Source organism: Canis lupus, chromosome 29 (genome assembly GCF_048164855.1).
Source record: "Canis lupus baileyi chromosome 29, mCanLup2.hap1, whole genome shotgun sequence".
NCBI classification, from domain to species: domain Eukaryota; kingdom Metazoa; phylum Chordata; class Mammalia; order Carnivora; family Canidae; genus Canis; species Canis lupus.
In genome coordinates this window covers 33,514,957-33,536,153 of record NC_132866.1, presented here as the reverse complement: position 1 = coordinate 33,536,153, position 21,197 = coordinate 33,514,957, and the positions used below count along the sequence as shown (strand labels likewise).

The following is a 21,197-nucleotide window of genomic DNA, read 5'->3' as shown; positions in this document are numbered from 1 at the left end:
GGCTTCTAGTTGAACATCTCCCACTGACATGTAATCTGCTCCTCAGGTCAGAGGTCACACTCAACTGAGATACACATGACACAGTGATAAGCAGACTCCTCCCCAGATAGCACCTCAGGCTGGTGTAGCCAAATCCTTAATAAATACACAGACAGAATGCACCACTGGGAGAGGCCTGGTTGTATGGCAAAGGGGGGGTGGTGGCAGGGGAGGGTGGCTGGCCAGGGAAGTAGTCACTGGGTCTAGGGCCACAAGCACATTTTTCATTCTCTAACTGCCTCTGTTAGTGTAACAGAAAACTAGACACTGAGCTTGGTGGAAAGATGTGGGGCAGGGGATCTGGCTATTATTATTAACCAGGAGCCGCCTTGCATAAGCCACTCATTGCTATGCCTCAGTTTCCTTACCTATATGGGGACTGGATTGCCCAGTGCTTTTCAAATTGTGGTGTCAGAGACACATTCACAGCCTGTAGCTATACCTGAAAATCTTGGCGTGTCTGTCTTTCTGGGGTGTCAAGCTTCTTCAAGATTTTTGGGACCCCACTCTTTTTACATGAAAGCATTTTTGTATCGTTGCTCAGAATGCAAAGTTCACATACATTTTGTACAGTGACTAATAATTGATGACATTTCAGGGGCAATTGCTATATGCCAAGTGTTAATCTCTCGATATGAGCCTCACGATTACCCCGGGAGATATCTTATTCGCATTCTACAGGTGAAAGAAAACCTGGGAAACGGAGAAAGAAAAGAATCCAGCTAAGGTCACCTGCTGCTAAGCAAAGATAAAACAACGGGTCCCTTCTCCCCCGAAGGAGGCCCGCGCCCATCGCCGAGGGCTCTGGAGTGTGCGCCTGGACGCGTGGGGCTTTTTGGATAAAGCCTGAACCACACGGATCTCCAAAGTCCGGCTCTGACGCTCCGAAATCCATTTTTCTTGAATCGGTGGATTAAGGGCTTCGCACACACTTGGCCCCCGGAGGTCGGTGGAACCTGGGGCGCACTGCAGGGGTGCGGGGCCCCCGGGTGGGCTCTCAAGCCCCCGCCCCGGCCGCCGCCGAGCCCGGCACTTCCTCGTTCCCGCGCGCCCGGCCTCGGCCCGTAACGCCCGGCGCCGGCGCTCCCGGGGGGCGGGGGGCGGGGAGGTGTCGCAACCGCCTCCCTCCCCCTTCCCCGCCTTGGCGCTCGGTCACCTCCCCGAGGCGCGCCCCACTCGGCTGCGGGCCGCCGGGCGCCGGGCATGTCCCCTGAGTGCGCGCAGGCGCCGGGCGCCGGGTCCCCGCGCAGCCTGGAGCGGGCCAACCGCACCCGCTTCCCCTTCTTCTCCGACGTCAAGGGCGACCACCGGCTGGTGCTGACCGCCGTGGAGACGGTCGTGCTGGCGCTCATCTTCGCGGTGTCGCTGTTGGGCAACGTGTGCGCCTTGGTGCTGGTGGCGCGCCGACGGCGCCGCGGCACCACCGCCTGCCTGGTGCTCAACCTCTTCTGCGCGGACCTGCTCTTCACCAGCGCCATCCCGCCCGTGCTGGCCGTGCGGTGGACCGAGGCCTGGCTGCTGGGCCCGGTCGCCTGCCACCTGCTCTTCTACGTGATGAGCCTGAGCGGCAGCGTCACCATCCTCACGCTGGCGGCCGTCAGCCTGGAGCGCGTGGTGTGCATCGTCCGCCTGCAGCGGGGCGCGCGGGGCCTGGGGCGGCGGGCGAGGGCCGCGCTGCTGGCGCTCGTCTGGGGCTACTCGGCGCTCGCCGCGCTGCCGCTCTGCGTCTTCTTCCACGTCGTCCCCCAGCGGCTGCCCGGTCGCGACCAGGTGAGCGCCCGGCTGTGCGCGCCCGGCAGGCGTCTGGGGCGGGCTGGCGGGCGAGATCCCGAGGAAACGGTGGCCCGGGATAAAGGGCAACGAAACCAGCAGAACAGTCACAGGCCATTCGCTGTATCTGCCCGCTGTGTCGCTGTGCCCGGTGCTTTGAAGTGTTGGCACTTAAATGTCACTGCAGCGACGCAGGTCCCCTGAAGGCCCTCCAAAACCTTTTCACGTGGAGTCCTCCAAATGCCTGCAAAGTGCACTCTTTATTTTGAGGTTAGTGCAATAACGGGAAGGCGGGAGCCAGCCAGGTGGAACTTCCAGGATCCGGGGTGGCCAATCGCTTTGCTGTGGACTGAATTCTGCTTTCTCGCAGGATTCTCTCTGCTGCTGCTGCAGCACTCTTACTGGCGCACGTCCACTTTTCCAGTGAGGAAGCTGAGGCACGCAGGGGAATGACTTGCTCAGGGCATCTCACCCTCAGTGCGAGGAGGAGCTGAGATCGTGCTCAGCACATTCTTGAGGGTCCCGGTGCTCTGAGAACCTGCGGGCAGAGCCAGGGAGAACAGACATCAGAGACCCAGGGACCTAAGCCCAATGCTGCCACTTAGGGGTGTTGGGATCCTTCCCCGGAGCCTCAGTTTTTCCAACTGCAAGACAGAAGGATTAGACTAGAACACAGGATCTTCTCTACCTTGGGAGCCTTGGATGATGGGTGGCTTCAGAGTATCCTGGGTGCCGGAAATGTTTGGCAGATTCCAGAAGCTGGCAGATGAGCTTTATTCTGAGCAGTGTGTTCAGTTGTCATTAGGAGCTTTGTGGGGGATCCATGACGTTAAAAAAAAAAAAAGGGTTCTGTGGACAGTTCATGACACTGGCTCGGGTCCACTCCCAGTTCTGAGGTCCAGGGCTGTCCCTGTTGCTGCCCTGCTGCGCTCTTGCAGAGTTTGCACGCCAAGATTCAGTTCAGGACCGGGAGCCTGGATGTGGGCCTGGTCGAGGACGGTGGCCCGTGGTTCTGGCTGTCATCCCAGTGTGTTAGGTTTTCTGCACCTCATGGGAAGGGACAGAGAAAGGACAGACGTCTGTGCGCCCCAAAGGAAGGCACACATCCTGTCTTGGGGACAGCCTCTGGGGTGAGGGTGGGGGTGTGGGGGCGTCTGCCCTAAGCTGGTTTCCCTTTCTCTACAACTCACTGGTTTCCTGGCCTGAGCAACACTGTCACAAACCACAGCCCCAAAGAGAGGTCTGCTCAGTGACCAGAAGGGAATGAGAAGATGGAAGGGCACGAGAATAAGATGTGACCTGGGGAAGGCTTTCTGCTAGAGAAGTCTGGCCAGAGATTGCCCTCTTGGATAGTCCTCTTGAGCAGGGAAGCAGAGGTGGGCTTCTCTGGGGGTTTCCCCAGATCAGTGTCCCACACAGGTCTTTTCCAGGGGTGAGGGGAGAAGTCTGCATCCTGTGTAAGCAGTATCTTTTTTTTTTTTTTCCTTTTAACACAAGTCAGACCTAGAAGTCTCTTTCCTAATAGTTTACTTTTTGCATGGAATACGTTGTGAGGTTTTTGTTTGATTGTTTTGTTTTGTTTGAAGGCCTTGAATGACTAATAAGCAGGAATTATGTCCGGCATGTGGCACTTGATCAAAGAAAATGTAAGCCTATGGCCATGCCCCCCGCACCGGGGCCAGGACAGCTGAGCTCAGCTGAGTTGGTGGGGTGCCACTGGCATAGCAGCCAAGGACCCCAACCTAGTGGGCAAGCCTGTCCTCCTCAGCCCAGATATACCTGAGAATCAAGGTGGGTCACCCAGATACTTCTAAAATAAGCGAAAGACCAGGCCTCACCGCAGAGCCGCTGGACCAGCCGGAGGCCAGGTTCTCCTACCAGTCTTTGATCTCTTAAGTTACTATCTCACTGAATCACGGTGTTTCTTTTTTCATAGACCTTGAGGGACGTTTCCTCATTTTTTTTTCTTACAGAAAAAAATGACACTTGGGAAATTAAAGATCAAATAGAATATGTCTTTAGGGTATCTTATGTTCCCAAACGTGTGCCCCTCCCTTTTACAGTTGTTTTAGGTACATTTATACTTGACTGACAAATAACACTAAAAGAAGCGAGGCTCTTGTCCCCTCCTGGCCAAAAGCCCAGACTAAAACTGCTCGCCTGCTTGGACACAGGTGGCTGTTTGAGCAAGAAGGCCTTCATGCAGATGGGGGCTCCTCTTGTTTTGTCACTCTGTATTTCACCTCTGGTAGGGTGTCTGTGTCGGAGCCCCCTACAGCACTTCTGGGATGACCAGAGCTGTACTGCAAGGTGCTTCCATGGAGACTTGTGTTGTGGCTTTTCCTCAGTGTCCCTTGGGGCCGGGCATGCAGACCCCCTCTTGTCCTAAAGCAAAAACACCTCCTTGGTTCTAAGAGCCTTTGGAGAGGAATTGGACAAAGCCATTGGGAGAACACTTCAGAAAATTGGGGGTTAGGTGAGGTGGCTGCAGGAGCCCTCTTCCCTGAAATTAGTAGAAGTGGGGCCAGGGAGCCTGTAATGAAAAGCCAGATGGTCCTTTCGAACTCTCCAACCCCTTTGTCTTTTCCCCACCTGCACTCCTGCCACATGCCTCTGCCAATAAGCCAAGGAACAGAAAAACTCTCCTCTTCCTCAAGGGCTGTGACCGGAGCCCACGGGAAACAACTCATTTTATAGGTGAGCAAGCTGAGGCTTAGGGATTGAAGAAATAAGTTAAAAAGAAGGAGAAAATGGGGAGAAAAAGGAGTGTGGCCATTTTAAAAAAGAGACAGAGAAGGATCTAGGCTAGACTGAACAGAGTCTCACATTTAAAATTAGCAAAAGCTTGTTTTCTTAATCCTCTGTTCCCAGCTTCCTGTCTGTAGACTGTGCCTGCCCCTTCCCACTTGGCCACTGAATACGGCGGTTTTAGGTGAGGGATACTTTCCTACCCAAACCACCAGCTGAGGGAGCTCACTAACCCTGAACACGCGCTGGCTGCCTCTGCTGAAGAAGCGCTGGCCAGGGAAACAGGGCCTCTCAGAGCTTCCTACCAATTAGGGTGCACCCCCAGGTCCCCAAACCAGGAGCATGAGTAGCCTTGTCCATTTGGACACTTGGGTGCCCAGCAGTCCAGGTGACCACCTCTCTAAAACTTCTCTGAAGGGAGGATGAAATGATTGACGTGCTGAAAATGCTAAACAATTTGGTTTTAGGAGTATGGGCTTTGGGGTCCAGCATTCTGAGTCTGAATCCCATCTCTGCCACTTAGGGGCCATGTGACAGAGGCAAGTGGTCCCCACCTCTATGCCCTCCTTTCCTCATCTCCAGAATGGGCATGGGAACACTGTAACCTTATAGGATTGCCGTGGGGACTAATGCTCAGTACGTGAGCCAACACCTGGCACATACACAGTTAAGCACTCAAGAATTGCCAGCTATTATTAGTTTCCTTATCTTCGGTTATAAGTATTTTAAATATTCCTTAAATAGTGTGATTCTTCTGATTGCTGTAAAATAAGAGACTGTCGTTTTAAGAAGGTGGGCACATGGCAGCAACACAGACATCTCAGCCAGGTCAATTCAGCCTGTTCCAACAGGATTCCTGCCTGTGTGTGCTGTGGCCATGGCAGGACACTGACCCTCATCGGCAGGTTGCGGGGTACTGTCCACCCCGGCCAGAATGTGCTGCTGCCCGTTCATTCCACAAACATTTACTGAGCACCCCTCCACGCTGCCCTCACCACGAGTCACATGACCGAGACACCGTCCCGTGCAAAGAGGTGCATGTATCGACAATGCAGATGGCCTGAAACCGTGGCACAGTGCGGTTCTCACAGAAACCCTACAAATAGGTGTCTGTGTGTTCATTTTCCGAAGGGGGATGTGCCTAAAGTCACAGAGCAGTCAGGGGATGGAACAGAATATAGCCCGAGTCTATGCTCCTCCCCGTGGTGTTTCCCATGAATTCACACTTCCTTAGGAGCCCCCGACCTCCCCACTCGGCCTGCCCTCGTTTAATACCAGACCAGAATGCCGTCGTGTCTCTGCTGAGTGTAAACTGGCTGACGTGATAAACACAAGTTTGCTTGCCTTTGCTACTATTAGAGGATATCTTTATGTTTTTAAAGATTTTATTTATTTATTCATGAGGGACACAGAGAGAGAGGCAGAGACACAGGCAGACGGAGAAGGAGGCTCCCTGTGGGGAGCCGGATGTGGGACTCGACTCGATGCCGGGGCCCTGGGGATCATGCCATGAGCTGAAGGCAGACACTCAACCACTGAGCCACTTAGAGCATCCCTAGAGGATATCTTTAAGATAGAAGAAAGTTCATCTCTTGCACTGATGTGTTCTTTCTTTTCTTTTAGGAAGTGGGGAGACAAGGGTATATCCACTGGGATTCCCACTGCCTTAAAGTGATCTTGAAGTCTTCCATTTTGCTTGAAGAGTTGGAAGAGGGAGAATGGTTTACAAAGGGATCCTCAGGAGCCCCTGGGTGGCTCGGTCTGTTAAGCATCTTATCTCTGGGTCCTGGGATTGAGCCCCACATGGGGCTCTCTGCTCAGCAGGGAGTCTATTTCTTCCTCTGTGTGCTCTCTCTCTCTCTCTCTCAAATAAATAAAGAAAATCTTTTAAAAAATAAACAAAGAACTGGCTTGGGAAAAGATCAAAAATAGCAATAAATAACGAAGTACATCTCAAAACAAACAAATAAACAAAAACCAAAAGAATCCTCAGGGGTACTCCAAGAGACATCATTAGAGAAGCTGACAGGAACCAGCTGGAATCAGGTAGCATTTGCAGATAAGTCAGCCAGGGTGGAGAGGGGTCAGCTTTTGAGCAGTGCCTGTAGATAGATGTCCCATCCACAGGGGAGTCTTCTCAGAAGAGAATGAGTGGTATCTCAGCTGAGGGTGAAGATGAAAGGCAGCGAGCTAGACATGGTTGTGGGAACCTGGAGGGATGTTACAGGCAGAGGAAATAGCCCACGTGTTGGCAAGACACGGTGTGGGCAGGGTTGGTGGGGCCAGCTGGAGGAGGGCCGGGTGTGCCCCTTTAGGGAGTCTGGACTTGGAAGGAGAGAGATGGCTTGGCCTCGGAGGGTGGGCCTGTGAGAATGAGATACGTGGATGTGTTGGATAGTTATTAGGGCAGAACTTAAAGGTCCACTCTGAGTAGGGAGGGAGGGAGGGAGAAGAAGGCAGAAGGCCCTTACTCAGGTCGCCAGCAGCACAGGGAATGGTGACTCCATGCCCTGAGCCAGTGATGGCAGGAGGTAGAGCCTTCCGGGATGGGACATTGGAGCTTGATATGCCTGTGAGGCATCCTTCAGAGATGTCCTCAGGGTGCAGGGGCCAGTCTGGGGTTCAGGAGAAGACAGGGCTGGAAAAAGCAGTGGCATCTTGAAAAGAAGCCATGGAAATGGATGAGGTTGCCAGGGAGAGGTGGTGGTTGGGATGGGGATACAAGTCACCCTTAGCCACACATACCCTTGTATGTGGCCTTGTTTGTGGCCTCCTGCCTTCATGCCTGCTGGTCCTGATGCCGAGCTCCAGCGGCCTCATCCCTCCAGGCATAGTGAACACCACCCCTCCGGGATGCTACTTCCTCTGTGACGTGCTCTCCTGTCCCCTCTCGCTCTGGGCACCACCGGCTCACTGCCCTGCGGTGAAGTTTCTTAGTGCTTCTCTCTCTCCCTGAGCACATCAGAGCCTTCTTGAGGGCAGGCTCACCTTGCGCCTTCCCACTGTGGCCTCATGGTGGTGCAGCCACCAGGGTGTGAGTCAGTGAGTGGTTGAACACAGCAATTGAAGGACAGTCTTTGACTTGGCCAGCTCTGCTTCTGGAGCTCAGTAACAAAGCAGGCCTAGCGCTTTGGCTTTTCAAATTTCCTTTTTTTTTTATTTTTTTAGATTTTATTTATTTATTCATGAGAGAGAAAGAGAGAGAGAGAGAGGTAGAGACACAGGCAGAGGGAGAAGCAGGCTCCATGCAGGGAGCCCGACGTGGGACTCGATCCAGGGTCTCCAGGATCAGGCCCTGGGCTGAAGGCAGCACTAAACCACTGAAGCACCCAGGCTGCCCTCAAATTTCCTTTTTAAAACCAGGAAGCACTTCAAACATGCAGAAAAATACAGAGAATAAGACTCATGTCTTCACCTTCCAGAGCTGACTCACAGCCACGCGGTCCCCCCCCTGAGTCACAGCCCAGGAGAGAATGCTAGAATCAAAATAATGTAAGTCAGTTGGATTTTCCCACAAAAACACTATTATAATACTAGACCAGCTCTCTGCCTGTGGGCCTGGTGCCTGTTGTTACATTTTTTAATGCAAATAAACACTGCACTCAACCTGTGATACCACAGAAAGCTTTCGAAAGAGCACATAAATCAGTCATCCAGTCCACACCGACCAGCCACGGTCTCTTCTGTCAGGCCTGGGGGCGCTGTGCAAAGTGCTCACCTGACTTCCTTATCACACCTAGTGCCAGGAGTGAGCGCCACAAATCAAAAGGTAAAGGAACGTCTTCACCAGAGTCATGAATGGGAGGAACTTCCTGGATGAGTTCATTGCTTTTGTTGAAAAAAATAGCTGAACTATCACAGTAATCTATGTTTCATGTTTGATCAGCACTTCTTTTAAAAATTAACTTGTATCGCCATTTTTTTTTGCTCTTATAAAATAATATAGGCACATTCTAGAAAAATCAGATAAGCCAAAAGAGCAAAAATAACTTGAGTCCCAGGGGAGTCCCACCGAGAACAGACAGTTTTCTGGAATGTATCCTTCCAGTCTTTTTTCTACACATATGTGAGGGGTAGTGTGCACTGGTGTATATCTGTTAGTTCACACCTACACATTTTCTTCAACAGCATGGGGCTAATGCAGGCAGATTGTTTAGGGATCTACTTTTTTGCTCCAATTGTAGGGAGAATATCTGGCTCTATCATTACACATTCTTCTACAAAATCGTGGTAAGCATGGAGAGATTTTGGCAGATATTCTGTAAAAGGCTTTTGAAAGAGTTGGGTCCCTTGGGGGGCTTCTGAAATGGTTCTGGGATCTGTTTTTCTGCCCTCCCTATACATTTTCCTATCTCAAATATAGGACTCAGAGATCAAGGCACACTCAGGGATGGAGTCTGTCTCTTCTGATCACTGCTTCAGCATATTTGCTGGTATGTGTTGCCCACCAGTATTGTTGAATGAGAGCATGGTGGGTAGAGATCTGGGTACCAGTGAAGCTGCAATGATTATCTAAAGTCCATTACCTCACTGCCAAGATTCAGAAGATCCTTGAGAGACACCAATTTCTTTCCAATCACCATGATGTATAAAGATCTAATGAACTTTCCCCCCTCAGGTGTGGACAGTAGGGATGGGGATGGAAGAACAAGTTTTTGGAATTACTTTGGCTCAGTGGTTGAGCATCTGCCTTTGGCTCAGGTCGTGATCCCGTGGTCCTGGGATTGAGTCCTGCATCAGGCTCCCCTCAGAGAGCCTGCTTCTCTCTCTGCCTATATCTCTGCCTCTTTCTGTGTGTATCTCATAAATAAATAGATAAAATGTTTTTTAAAAAAGAATTACTAGTACATTTGTGAACCATCTAAACAAGATAGGAAAGGGAAGCAACATTCTCACCGCCCCTTTCAAGGTACAAATATGATTAAAGCATTCTTCCCTGCTTGATTTGCCTTTGAGTTTTCTTAGCAAGTCCCTGTATTTCTTTTATAACCACTTAGCTCTGTGGGGAAGATATTATATGATTAAAAAGACCTACACCTTCAGTCAGTTTGGACAACAGTAAGGAGATTCTTCAGAAAGTTGAAAATAGAGCTACCCTATGACCCAGCAATTGCACTATGAGGTACAAATGTCATGATCCAAAGGGGCACCAGCACCCCAATGTTTATAGCGACAATGTCCACAATAGCCAAACTATGGAAAGAGCCCAGATGTCCATCAGCAAATGAATGGATAAAGAAGGTGTGGTGTATATATACAATGGAACACTGCTCAGCCATCAGAAAAATGAAATCTTGCCATTTGACATGGATGGAACTAGAGGGTATTATGCTAAGTGAAAAAAGATTAATCAGAGAAACACAGTTATATTATTTCACTCATGTGGAATTTAAGAATCAAAACAGAGGATCATAGAGGAAGATAGGGAAAAATAAAACAAGATGAAATCTGAGAGGAGACAAACCATAAGAGACTCTTAATCATAGGAAACAAACTGAGGTTTGCTCAAGTGGAAGGGAGTGGGGGAATGGGGTAACTGGGTGATGGACATTAAAGGAGGGCACGTGATGTGATGAGCACTGGGTGTTATATAAGACTGATGAATCACTGACCTCTGCCTCTGAAACTAATAATACATTATATGTTAAATAATTGGATTTAAATTAAAAAAAAAACCTACAGTCTTAGTGTCTTAGACTTGTTTTAGGAGGATGTTTCTAAGCCTTAGTTTTATCCTCTGTGTAATGGGAAAAATAATAATATGCATTTCAATATGGCTGTTGGGAACATTCAATGAGATAATGTATGTAAAGTGCTTCCCGGAATAGAAAAATTGCTCAGTGACTATCAGATTTACTATTTTCTGTTAATACTGAATAGGAAAAGAAGTAACTGTTTGCATTTTGGGTTTGAGCACACGATTATGATATATGTGATAAAAGTTATTTGCTCTGGCTTAGTGTAGCATTCAACAAGTACTGGCTGAATGAATGAATGAATGATGCTAGAAATCATTCTATCATTCTACTACAATTGGTTATGATGCCTTGTCCACCAAAAGGCAATAATGTTTTACACAGAATGTGCTCTTAAAAGTCTGTTCTACGTAAAGACTGCTAACTCTGGGAAACGAACTAGGGGTGGTGGAAGGGGAGGAGGGCGGGGGGTGGGAGTGAATGGGTGACGGGCACTGGGGGTTATTCTGTATGTTAGTGAATTGAACACCAATAAAAAATAAATTAAAAAAAAAGATAAAAAGAAAAAATAAAATAAAATAAAATAAATAAAAATGTTAAAAATAAATAAATAAATAATAATAATAATAAAAAAGTCTGTTCTACGCGTCCAGAAGGGTTTAGGGCAACTTGGTTTATTTTTTATTTTTTTATTTTGTAAAGATTTTATGTATTTACTCATGAGTATTTACACAGAGAGAGAGGCAGAGACATAGGCAGAGGGAGAAGCAGGCTCCCTGTAGGGAACCTGATGCAGGACTCGATCCCAGGACCCCAAGATCACGACCTGAGCCAAGGGCAGATGTTCAACTACTGAGCCACCCAGGTGCCCCAGGGCAACTTGGTTTCTAAACAGTTTTGTTCCTACAGTCAAGCAGTCAGGGGAAATTTGTGTTTGGGAGGGGAGACAGACAGATCTCAAAATTTTCATTGACCTGTTTATTCCTTGGAGGAAGTTGTTGCAGCAGCTACTAGTAACTATGTAATAAGGTCCCCACCGTGTTTTGAGGTTTGTAATTAGTGTCAAACATTGGAATCCAGCACAACATACTGATACCAGCAAGGTCACAAACCAGGCTTTTCCACCCCATTCCAGTGGTTTTATATCTCAAACGATGCGGGATTCTGTGGGGTTGTAGCGTGCTCTTCTGGAGGAGAGACACAGGAGGATAGAGCTTTCAAGTCTAGGCACAATTACAGCTTGGAATAAGCCATGGGTTTCTTTGATACAGCTGGACACATTTTAGACATTTGCACGGCCCCCCAACAAACACTTAGTGCCTTGACATGGTTCCTGGTGCTTTCAGCAGTACCAGTGGGAGAGCACTGAAACTTTTCCTGTTTTTACATGCTTGAGTACAACATGCACTTCCAATCTATGTAACCTCTTAGGGCTCAGGTTGTCTCCTGTAAAATGAGGAACTTGCAAAAGAAGAAGGCTCAGGGGCTCTCAGGCAGCTAAGTCCAGGGAAGCAGACAGAGCGCTGGGCTTGGGAACTAACTCCAACTATTACCAGTGCTCCTGAGACTCCGTTGCATCTCCTGGAGAATGGGAAAAATAACTGGTTATTCTGAGGGTCAGAGAGAAATGGTTTGTAGGTGTGTTTGTGTGGGCAGGGGGAGGGATGCTGAGATAGATTGATTGATTGGTTTATGACTGTGAGAGAGAGAACAAGTGGTAGGGAGGAAAGAGGGAGGGAGAGAGAAGCAGACTCCCCACTCCCCAGAAGAGTAGGAAGCCTGATGCAGGGCTCGATCCCAGGACCTGGAGATCATGCTGAAGGCAGATGCTGAGCCACCCACGCATCCTAGATGCTGAGATTTCTTGTCATCCTAGTTGTGTAATGGTAACAGCACAGTGTAACAGTGTCGACCACCCTCCTACTGGGACTGAGCCAGAGCCAAACAAGCAGCCACCATTTAAATGACGTTCTTCTCTTCCTTCTTGTAACTAGGAAATTCTGATTTGCACACTGGCTTGGCCCAGTGTTGCCGGAGAAATCTCCTGGGACGTGTCGTTTGTTACTTTGAACTTCTTGGTACCAGGATTGCTCATTGTGATCAGCTACTCCAAAATTTTACAGGTATGTGTGCTTCGAGTGCCACAGCTGAACTCCACTTAGGCTTGGAATCAGCCTTCCAGGTCAAAAGTTACCTTAGAGTTCATGCCAGTCCAATCCTGGCTTTCTGTCTAGGTCCACTCTGCAACAGTGAGGGGAAAGAGTTGTTTTTTTTTTTTAAGTTATGTCTTTATGATTGTTATTTTATTATTTAGCTGATCACTAAAGTAATACAAAGCTCATTATAAAAAAATTAAAGACATATAGAAATGTATCACAGAAACTAAACATCTACTCCTGCTGTTAACAGTTCAAAGTACATTTTTCGGGTTATTTTTTTTTATAAATTTACCTGTATACATGCTTTTAGCTGTGTGTATGTATATATGTTATATGTATATAAAATACACCATATAAAATGGTCAAATATCAACTATACGCTATGCATTCAACCCAATGCTTGTTTGTTTCAGATTTGAGATAACACTATTTGTAATTTCCTTTTTTGTCTTAACACTATATTGTAATATCTTTCCATATTTGTTTTTATATCTCTGCCTCTTTATTTTTAATGGTTTCTTGGTCTTCCATCATACGGATATGACATAATGTATTTTATGGGCTTTTGGGTTGGGTCCATTGTCACCCCATAACAAACAGCAATATAGTGATGGAGAATGTACACTTCTAAAAACTTTTTATTGAAGTATAATATACATCCAGAAAAGCATACCCAGCATACATGCACACCTCACAAGCTGACCACACTGCTAGAAGCAGTCCAAGAAAAAAAATGGGAAACAGAACATTGCCAGAAGCCCACTCATGTGACCTTCCCATCACTCCCAGAGAAGGTGCTTTTCGAAAGTGCACTGAACCAGGAAATGATCTCTACCTTTTTTTTTTTTTTAAGATTTTATTTATTTATTCATGAGAGACAGAGAGAGAGAGGCAGAGGGAGAAGCAGGCTCCATGCAGGGAGAAGGTGCTTTTCGAAAGTGCACTGAACCAGGAAATGATCTCTACCTTTTTTTTTTTTTTAAGATTTTATTTATTTATTCATGAGAGACAGAGAGAGAGAGGCAGAGGGAGAAGCAGGCTCCATGCAGGGAGCCTGACGTGGGACTCGATCCAGGGTCTCCAGGATCACACCCTGGGCTGCAGGCAGCACTAAACTGCTGTGCCACCGGGGCTGCCCTGACCTCTACCTTGAAGTGAGAATGTGTCCAGGGCCATAGAAAGGACCCTGCCAGCCTTTCTCCTACCTCTTGAGGCAGCCCATTCTTAGAGGCACAGGCAGATGGCATGTGTTCATGCTCATCTCAGGTTTAAATTTTTTTTTAATTTTTTAATTTATTTATGATAGTCACAGAGAGAGAGAGAGGCAGAGACACAGGCAGAGGGAGAAGCAGGCTCCATGCACTGGGAGCCCGACGTGGGATTCGATCCCGGGTCTCCAGGATCACGCCCTGGGCCAAAGGCAGGCGCCAAACCGCTGCGCCACCCAGGGATCCCTCATCTCAGGTTTAATGCAAAACCTTGAGTCCTCTTAGAGGTTTATAGCTGTTGAATCTTGGTTTTTATTACATATTATAAGTCATCTGGCAAACAAACTTCGTGAAGTGGGGCCCTGTAGGTCTTGCTTGCTAGCTGGCTACTTTAATGGCCCTTTCTTGGCAGCTGAGGATCTGTAACCTTCTGAGATGCTCAGAACCCAAAACTAGGGCAACTTCTCTCTGGGTCTGCTAATCCTGGATCCTTTGGGAGAGGGCCAGCCATGTTCTTCTCTAGACTCTTCCCCACCAGTTGACTTGTGGCCCACTTAAGTGACACCCACCCTGGGGCTTGTTCAAGGCATGAGGCAGATTCAGGCCTGGAGTTAAGGTCTGTAAAGTGCTTGCAATGGGGGCCTGGCATTTGTAAATGCTATGTAAGTACTAGCCATTAATACCTTAAAAAAAAGGAGTAAGGGAAAAAGGAAGATAAATGTAGAATGAATTCTTTAAAAGTTATTTAACAAATATTTATGTAGTATTTACAATGTGTCCTATTAAGGATTTAATCCTATTAAGAATTAACAGATGAGAAAACCAATGCACAGAGAGGCTAAGTAAGTTGCCAGAGATCACACAGCTCACAAGAGCAGTATCAGGTTTTAAACTCAGGCAATCTGGCCCCAGAGTCCCAACATTTTGATTCCTCAGACATTTGTTAAGGAACTGCTCTATGCAAAGTGTTGGAGAGTAGAGATAGGTCAAGAGTGAGCAGGCCACCTTCTTTATCTAGAAGGAGCTTTTGTCCAGGAAAGGGAAGAGGAGACAGACAGCAGCACCACTGCCCCAGGTAGAAATCCCTGATAGGCCAGATGCATTGGTGCCGGGGCTCAGTGTGAAACTTTGGCAAACTGTTGAGTGTTTCATGGATGTAAGAAGTAAAGGAGGGGAAGGAGAGGGAAGAACAAAGGGCCATGGAAGGCAGACACGGAGACAAGAAAGGGCTCTTTTAATAATCTGCTTTTTCAGTCCTTGCTGTGTGGCCTTTGGCAAGTTACTGGTCTGAACCTCAGCTCCCTCATCTGTGAAATGGCGATGACTCTGACAGCGTAGGATTGTTGGGAGATACGTCGGAGATATGGCCTGCCTGCCACAGGGGCTGAGTGAACCACTTCTGCTGTTATGTGTTAGGCAAGACTGTCCCTCTGACCCTTGTCTCAGAGCATGCTGGGAAAAGGTACTGTTGAGTTTTTTGAGTGAATAAACCACAGGTCCAGATTGGGAGCATGACAGGAGCAAGAGGCCAGGGCTAGAGCAGGGCCAGCCAGCTGGAGCAGGGCTCCTTTGTGGGCGTCCCCTGGAGGCCGGGAGGCTCGGGTCTGTCCCTTGGCACCTCACCTCAGACTCCTCAGCCACCTTCTGAGGGAAGATTGACTTATTCCACAGACAGATTTCCCATCCTCTTCAATCTTTTTTCTCAGGCCAGGGCCCATGTGGAAACATTCTCAGAGCCCACTAGGCCCCTGATCTGCCTCTGAACTGCAGTTCATTGCTTTCTGGATACTTTGGTCTAAACCCAAGGGCAGCCTTCAGTTCTTCCCACCACAGACCCCAGCACAGCTCCGGGCTAAAACAGAGTATCTATCATGACTCATAGGAAACAGTGCTCTGGGTAGTGACTCCAAGTTATAATTAATTTTTAAAAATATTTTATTTATTTATTTGACAGAGAGAGCGCGCATGTGTGAGCACAAGTGGGGGAAGCTGCAGGCTGAGGGAAAGGGAGGAGCAGGGTCCCCGGGGAGCAGGGAGCTGGATGCGGGGCTTGGGGCTCGATCACAGGACCCTAGATCATGACCTGAGCCAAAGGCAGATACTTAACTGACTAAGCTACCCAGGTGCCCCTCAAAGATATAATTTAGATCCCATCACTTCCCTCACGCTTAGAGCAAAACTCAAAGCCCTCACCTTAAAACCCCGTATGATCTGGCCCCTGCCTGCCACCTCACCTCATCTTCTAGTCCTCTCTTGTATCCATATTGGCTGTGGGGCTGTTCCTCACACATGCCAACTCACAGTTGCCTCAGGGCCTTTGCACGGATGATTTCCTCTCCTGGATCTCTATTCCCCCAGTTTCTGTGTGGGCCACTCCCCCAACTCCATAAGGTCTCTGTTCAAAAGGCTTTTCCCCAGAGACCCTCCTCATCACTCTCTTGTCCTTTATTTCCCTGATTTATTTCTCTTCAGTGCACTTACAATCTCTGTTATGTTCCATTTGTGTGCGTTTATTTGTGCAGCATCTGTTCTGCCCACTAGAATGCAAGCTCCATGAGGGAGGGCTGAGACTTTGTTTTGTTTACTGCTATAGCTCTATGCTGAGTCCAGAGCCTAGCCTATTCATCATAGATGCTCAGTAAATACTCACTGAATGAGTAAGACAAACTTTGGGTCACATTGAAAGAGCCTACAGTACCTCTTCCTTTTGGGCAGTGGGGAAATCACTGAACAAAAAGTCCTAAGACCCAGATCTACTCCAAACTTTATTACTGTGTGACCTTAGACAAATCATTTGACTACTGTGGGCCTTGGTTTTGTCTGGAGCTGGATAGGCCCCAGGGGATTGTTTAACACATTAAGAAGATAATGTAGATATGATAATATTTCAAACAGGCTGCTAGACTTTAATTTGAAAGAGATCTAACCTTGTGATTTTGAAAATCACACTAATGCAAACATAAGACTTTTAAAAAATTACTTTCTAAGCCACTAGCCAAACTTACTATCACCCATTTCCTGGGAGGGCTATGACATTTGTCCTCACTTTGGACCTGTGGGTTTGCCAGGCAGGTAACTTGGGAGCAGGAAAGCTTCCAGGCGGTTGGAGTGTCTGGACAGCCCCTCATAGCTCGTGTCTCTCTCCCACTGAAGATACTCATAACTTAAAGTCACTGGATCAGCTTTTCAACTGAGATTCTTCCATCAAGAGCATAACTCGGTAAAATGAAATGACCATCAATGTTAATCAACTCTTTTCATAGAGACACAACTAGCAAATCATCTGAAGCCATAAGACACATCCCTCCACCCTCTACCTCTTTCTCTCCTGTTACCTGTCAGCACTGCCTCTGACTCAGTTTCCATGTATGTGCCTGAGAAGTGCCCCCCTACCTTTTTAAGATTGTATTTATTTATTCATGAAAGACACAGAGAGAGAGAGAGGCAGAGACACAGGCAGAGGGAGAAGCAGGCTTCATGCTGGATGCCCGATGCGGGACTCGATCCCAGGACCCCGGGATCATGACCTGAGCGGAAGGCAGATGCTCAACCACTGAGCCACCCCAGTGCCCCGACAGAGACATTTTAAAGCCCTTTAAAGCCCGGAAAAAAAACGTTAACTAGTCTTATTGTCTAACATGGGGTGGGGAGCAGCAGGGAGCCACATTTGATTATAATGAGCCCATTTTCTTCTCACTCCCTGAAAGTCGTGGAAATCATGGGCAGAGGAAATGGAGGCACCAGTCAGTGCTAAAAACAGACCCAACCACTTATCCACTCGGACCATGAGTCAGCCCATTTCTCTGTCTGCTGGCTCACAGTCACTGTCAGCCACTTGGTAGAGCTCCGGGCCACAGAAGCCACAGGGCTGCCCAGCCCTCCGGGAGCCTGCAGACTGGTGGTGGTCAGAGGTGACAATGATGCTTCAGCACCTACCACATGGCACATGTAGCACAGGCCATGTGAGTCCCCAAAACAAAGCACTGCAGCATGCCACGTGGGAGATGAACCAAGAGGCTTTCTTGGTGTTTCTGGCATTAGAGCTTGAAGTGATAGTCCAGGCAGAAGGATTTCCAGTGGCAGAAGTAGTAGATGGTAGGAAGGAACTAGTTTAACATTAAGAGCATGGGCTGGAGTCAGACTCCCCAGGTTTGAAGTTCAGCTTTTCGACTGCTTAGCTGGGTGCTGTTGGGCAAGTTCCTTAACCTCTTTGAGCCTCAGTTTTCTCATCTGTAAAATGGGGGTCATCAAAGTACGTATGTCACAGAATTGTTGGGAGAATGTAAAGAGATAAGCCAAGTGATATGTATAGAGCCTGGCACATAGTAAGTGCTCAATAAATATGAATTTATATTGAAATCATTCAAATATATGAGGGACTCTAGCCTTCTTGGCAGGGCAATGTGGGCAGCACAAGCGATGAGGTTGCTGTTGGAATCATCCCTTACGCACCCACCACTGTGAGGTGACTGTCCTCACCTGTTGGTCATGGTGCCTGATCTCCATGTAGCTGGTGGTGGTGCCAACAGATCCTACTGATCAGGGGATCATTCCCAAATGGCCCATGCCACAGGCTGACTCCTGGCAGCAGCTGTCTCAGCAAATGAGCAGCCTCTAGTCCTCCACTTCAGGGGCCTGTGGCAAGACTAGGATCCAACTCAATTGCTCCTGTAAAGGAAAGGAACCAAATACAGGGGCTCAGTGCTCCCTTTCTGCCCAGATTTGCCACACCCTCATGCCATCTCCCCTGCCACCAAACTGCCAGGGAGTGGAAACAGAGAGTACGGGAAGCTACAGGCCTTGTATTTTTAACTTGATCTGCTTCAGTACCACAATGTTTTGAGTTTGTAGCTTGAACACATACCGCTCTTACACAATGACTTACTTCTCAAGAAATAATAGGGAAAATGCGCGTCTTAGTCTGTTCGGGCTGCCATCACAAAATACCACAGACTGGGTGGCTTGTAAACAACAGAAGTGAATTTGTCAGAGTCATGGAGGCTGGGAGGTGAAGAGGAGGGTGCCCTCCCCCAGGCTGCAGCCTGCCCCCTTGTCTGTGGTAGAGGGCTGAGGGAGCTGTCCCGGGATTCTTTCCTGAGGGCACTATTCGTGAGGGCTTGGATCCCATAACCTGATCACCTCCTAATGCCATAACCTCGGGGGTGATGCGTCGGACCATAGCAATGTGTTTCTGCTCGCATATTTCTCTTCTAGACCATCCAGCGCAGCCTTTTCACTTCTCTGCATCAACTCTCTTTATAATACGGGTGATTTTCTGCCTTATTTCCTTGGAGTCAGCCAGATGCCCCTTTTCCCCAGAACATCCTAAGTGCAGGCAGCTGCCAGGCTCTGAGACAGGTGCTCTCCACACAAATTTCCAAAGCCAAATTGTCTCAGGGCAGCAGGGATGACAGCTTCCAATGCTAGCTGCTTTGCTCCTCCAAAGTCAAAACCCCCAACATCCTGCAGTAAATCATGGCTGTGGCTCTGTTTTGTGTTCCTGCAGATCACAAAGGCGTCAAGGAAAAGGCTCACAGTGAACCTAGCTTACTCAGAGAGCCACCATATCCGCGTGTCCCAGCAGGACTTCCGGCTCTTCCGCACGCTCTTCCTGCTCATGATCTCCTTCTTCATTATGTGGAGCCCCATCATCATCACCATCCTCCTCATCTTGATCCAGAACTTCAAGCAAGACTTGGTCATCTGGCCATCCCTCTTCTTCTGGGTGGTGGCATTCACGTTTGCCAACTCGGCCCTGAACCCCATTCTCTATAACATGTCACTGTTTAGGAACGAATGGAGGAAAATTTTTCACTGCTTCTTCTACCCAGAAAAGGGAGCCATGTTTACAGATACATCTGTCAGAAGAAATGATCTGTCAATTATTTACAGCTAATTAAATTTTCTCTATAGGCAGTTTATCACCCTCTGGAAAGCCATGATATGTTCTCAAAGGGAGTTAATTTCCAGGTGCATGACATCAATGTAGCCTGCTTTAAGAAAATATAACCTATGCAAATACATATTTATAGCACCAGTAAATTAAAGGGTGATCATTAGGTTTAACAATTTTACCCTTTATAAAAATTTGCTATGCGCTCCTTTTAAATATGAACTTTTTCAGTATGTTTGCAATATGATTGAGTTTAATAAATTTTTATTTATAACTGTTCAGCAATCACATCACTTACATGTAAAGCCACACTGTGCTGGTTTCTGGAATGAGTTTTGGAAATGATCGAGGACACAGGTTTCTCCCTGAAGGATCACAGCCACTATAGGCCTCCACCCTGGACTTGCAAGGCCTAAAGACCATTCACTAATGTAAAAAGCACTTGAGGAATTTCCAAAGAGTAATTAAAGATGATTTCGTTTTTCACTTATAAGAAATGCAATGAAAAAAAAAAAAAAGAAAGAAAGAAAAGAAATGCCATGGACTCTTTTAGGAGAAGCTGTGTCATGAAATCCATGAAACCAGAGAGGAGATAGGATGGCTCAAAACATCCAAAGTGAGAGCACAAGCAATTCCTTCCACTGATTCACCTGTCAGGTGCCTCTTAAGCACATGCTGGTGTTCTTGGTGCTGAGAGGGGTCTAGGAAGACCCTTCTAGGGGATGGTATTTGGGCCAAAAGGTGAACTATAAGAAAGAGCGAACCATCTGAATCCAGGGGAATGGGGCTTTGCAGACATTACAGACACTGGTCCTGGTGCAAAGGCGCTGGTATACTTGTGGGACAGAAAGAAGGTTGGTGTAGGCAAAGTAAACTATTGACTGAGCTTCCTCTATGCTACAATCTGTCCTTAATGCCAGGACAGAGGGGCGCCCTACTGGAGCCTATTGACTGAAACCAGAGAAGGTACAAACCTGGACTATATAGGGTCTAGGAGGCTACATAAGGAGTTAATTCTATTCAGTGAGCAACCACTGGAGGTTTGCAACTGGAAACTTAATATATATCTTTCAGTATTACTCTGGCTGCTGTGCAGAGAATGGACTTTGAGGAGGAAGAATAAAAACAAGACCAGTTAGGTGGCTGCTGAAATAGAAAAAGAGGTAAGTCAGAGGTGGGCAGCCTTAGATGGAGGTTGTGAGAAAGGAACTTGAAACGACTTTGGGAAGACCGAGCAAGCATGATTTACTGATGGACAGGATATAGAACGTGGGAGAAGAGAGGATTCATGGGTGACTCCTGACAGTGGTTGAATGACTGGGCAGGCCACAAGAATATGGAAGACCAGAGGAATGGCAGGTGGGAGAGCCAAGAGTTTTGTTTGGGGCATACAATTTGGGATCTCAATGAGATCCAAATGGAAAGTGGGCAGTTGGATGCAGGGATATAGGACTTGGACCCAGAGATACAACATCAGGAGTCATCAAGTAGTGGTTATAAGTCTATGGTTTTATAAAATATCCCTGGGACAAGGAGATAGGGAGAAGAAACCAGAGCCAAAGAGAACCTGTCACTTGGAGGCTGAGCAATGACTGCAATGCATAGTAGCTTGGAACCTGGCACATAGTAGGGACCTCAACGACTCTGTTGCAGAGTAAATCAGCACCACTGGTTGCCATTGCTC

General features: G+C 47.8%; 1 protein-coding gene across 1 annotated transcript; it reads left to right on the top strand.

Moving 5' to 3' along the window:
* The first annotated feature begins 1,205 nt into the window (after positions 1 to 1,205).
* Positions 1,206 to 19,792, top strand: FFAR4 (free fatty acid receptor 4). The gene is made up of 3 exons (XM_072806018.1): positions 1,206 to 1,809; positions 12,248 to 12,376; positions 19,127 to 19,792. Exons 1-3 carry the CDS (start codon positions 1,243 to 1,245, stop codon positions 19,514 to 19,516), a joined length of 1,086 nt encoding a protein of 361 aa, XP_072662119.1. The 5' UTR covers positions 1,206 to 1,242; the 3' UTR covers positions 19,517 to 19,792.
* Positions 19,793 to 21,197: the final 1,405 nt, after the last annotated feature.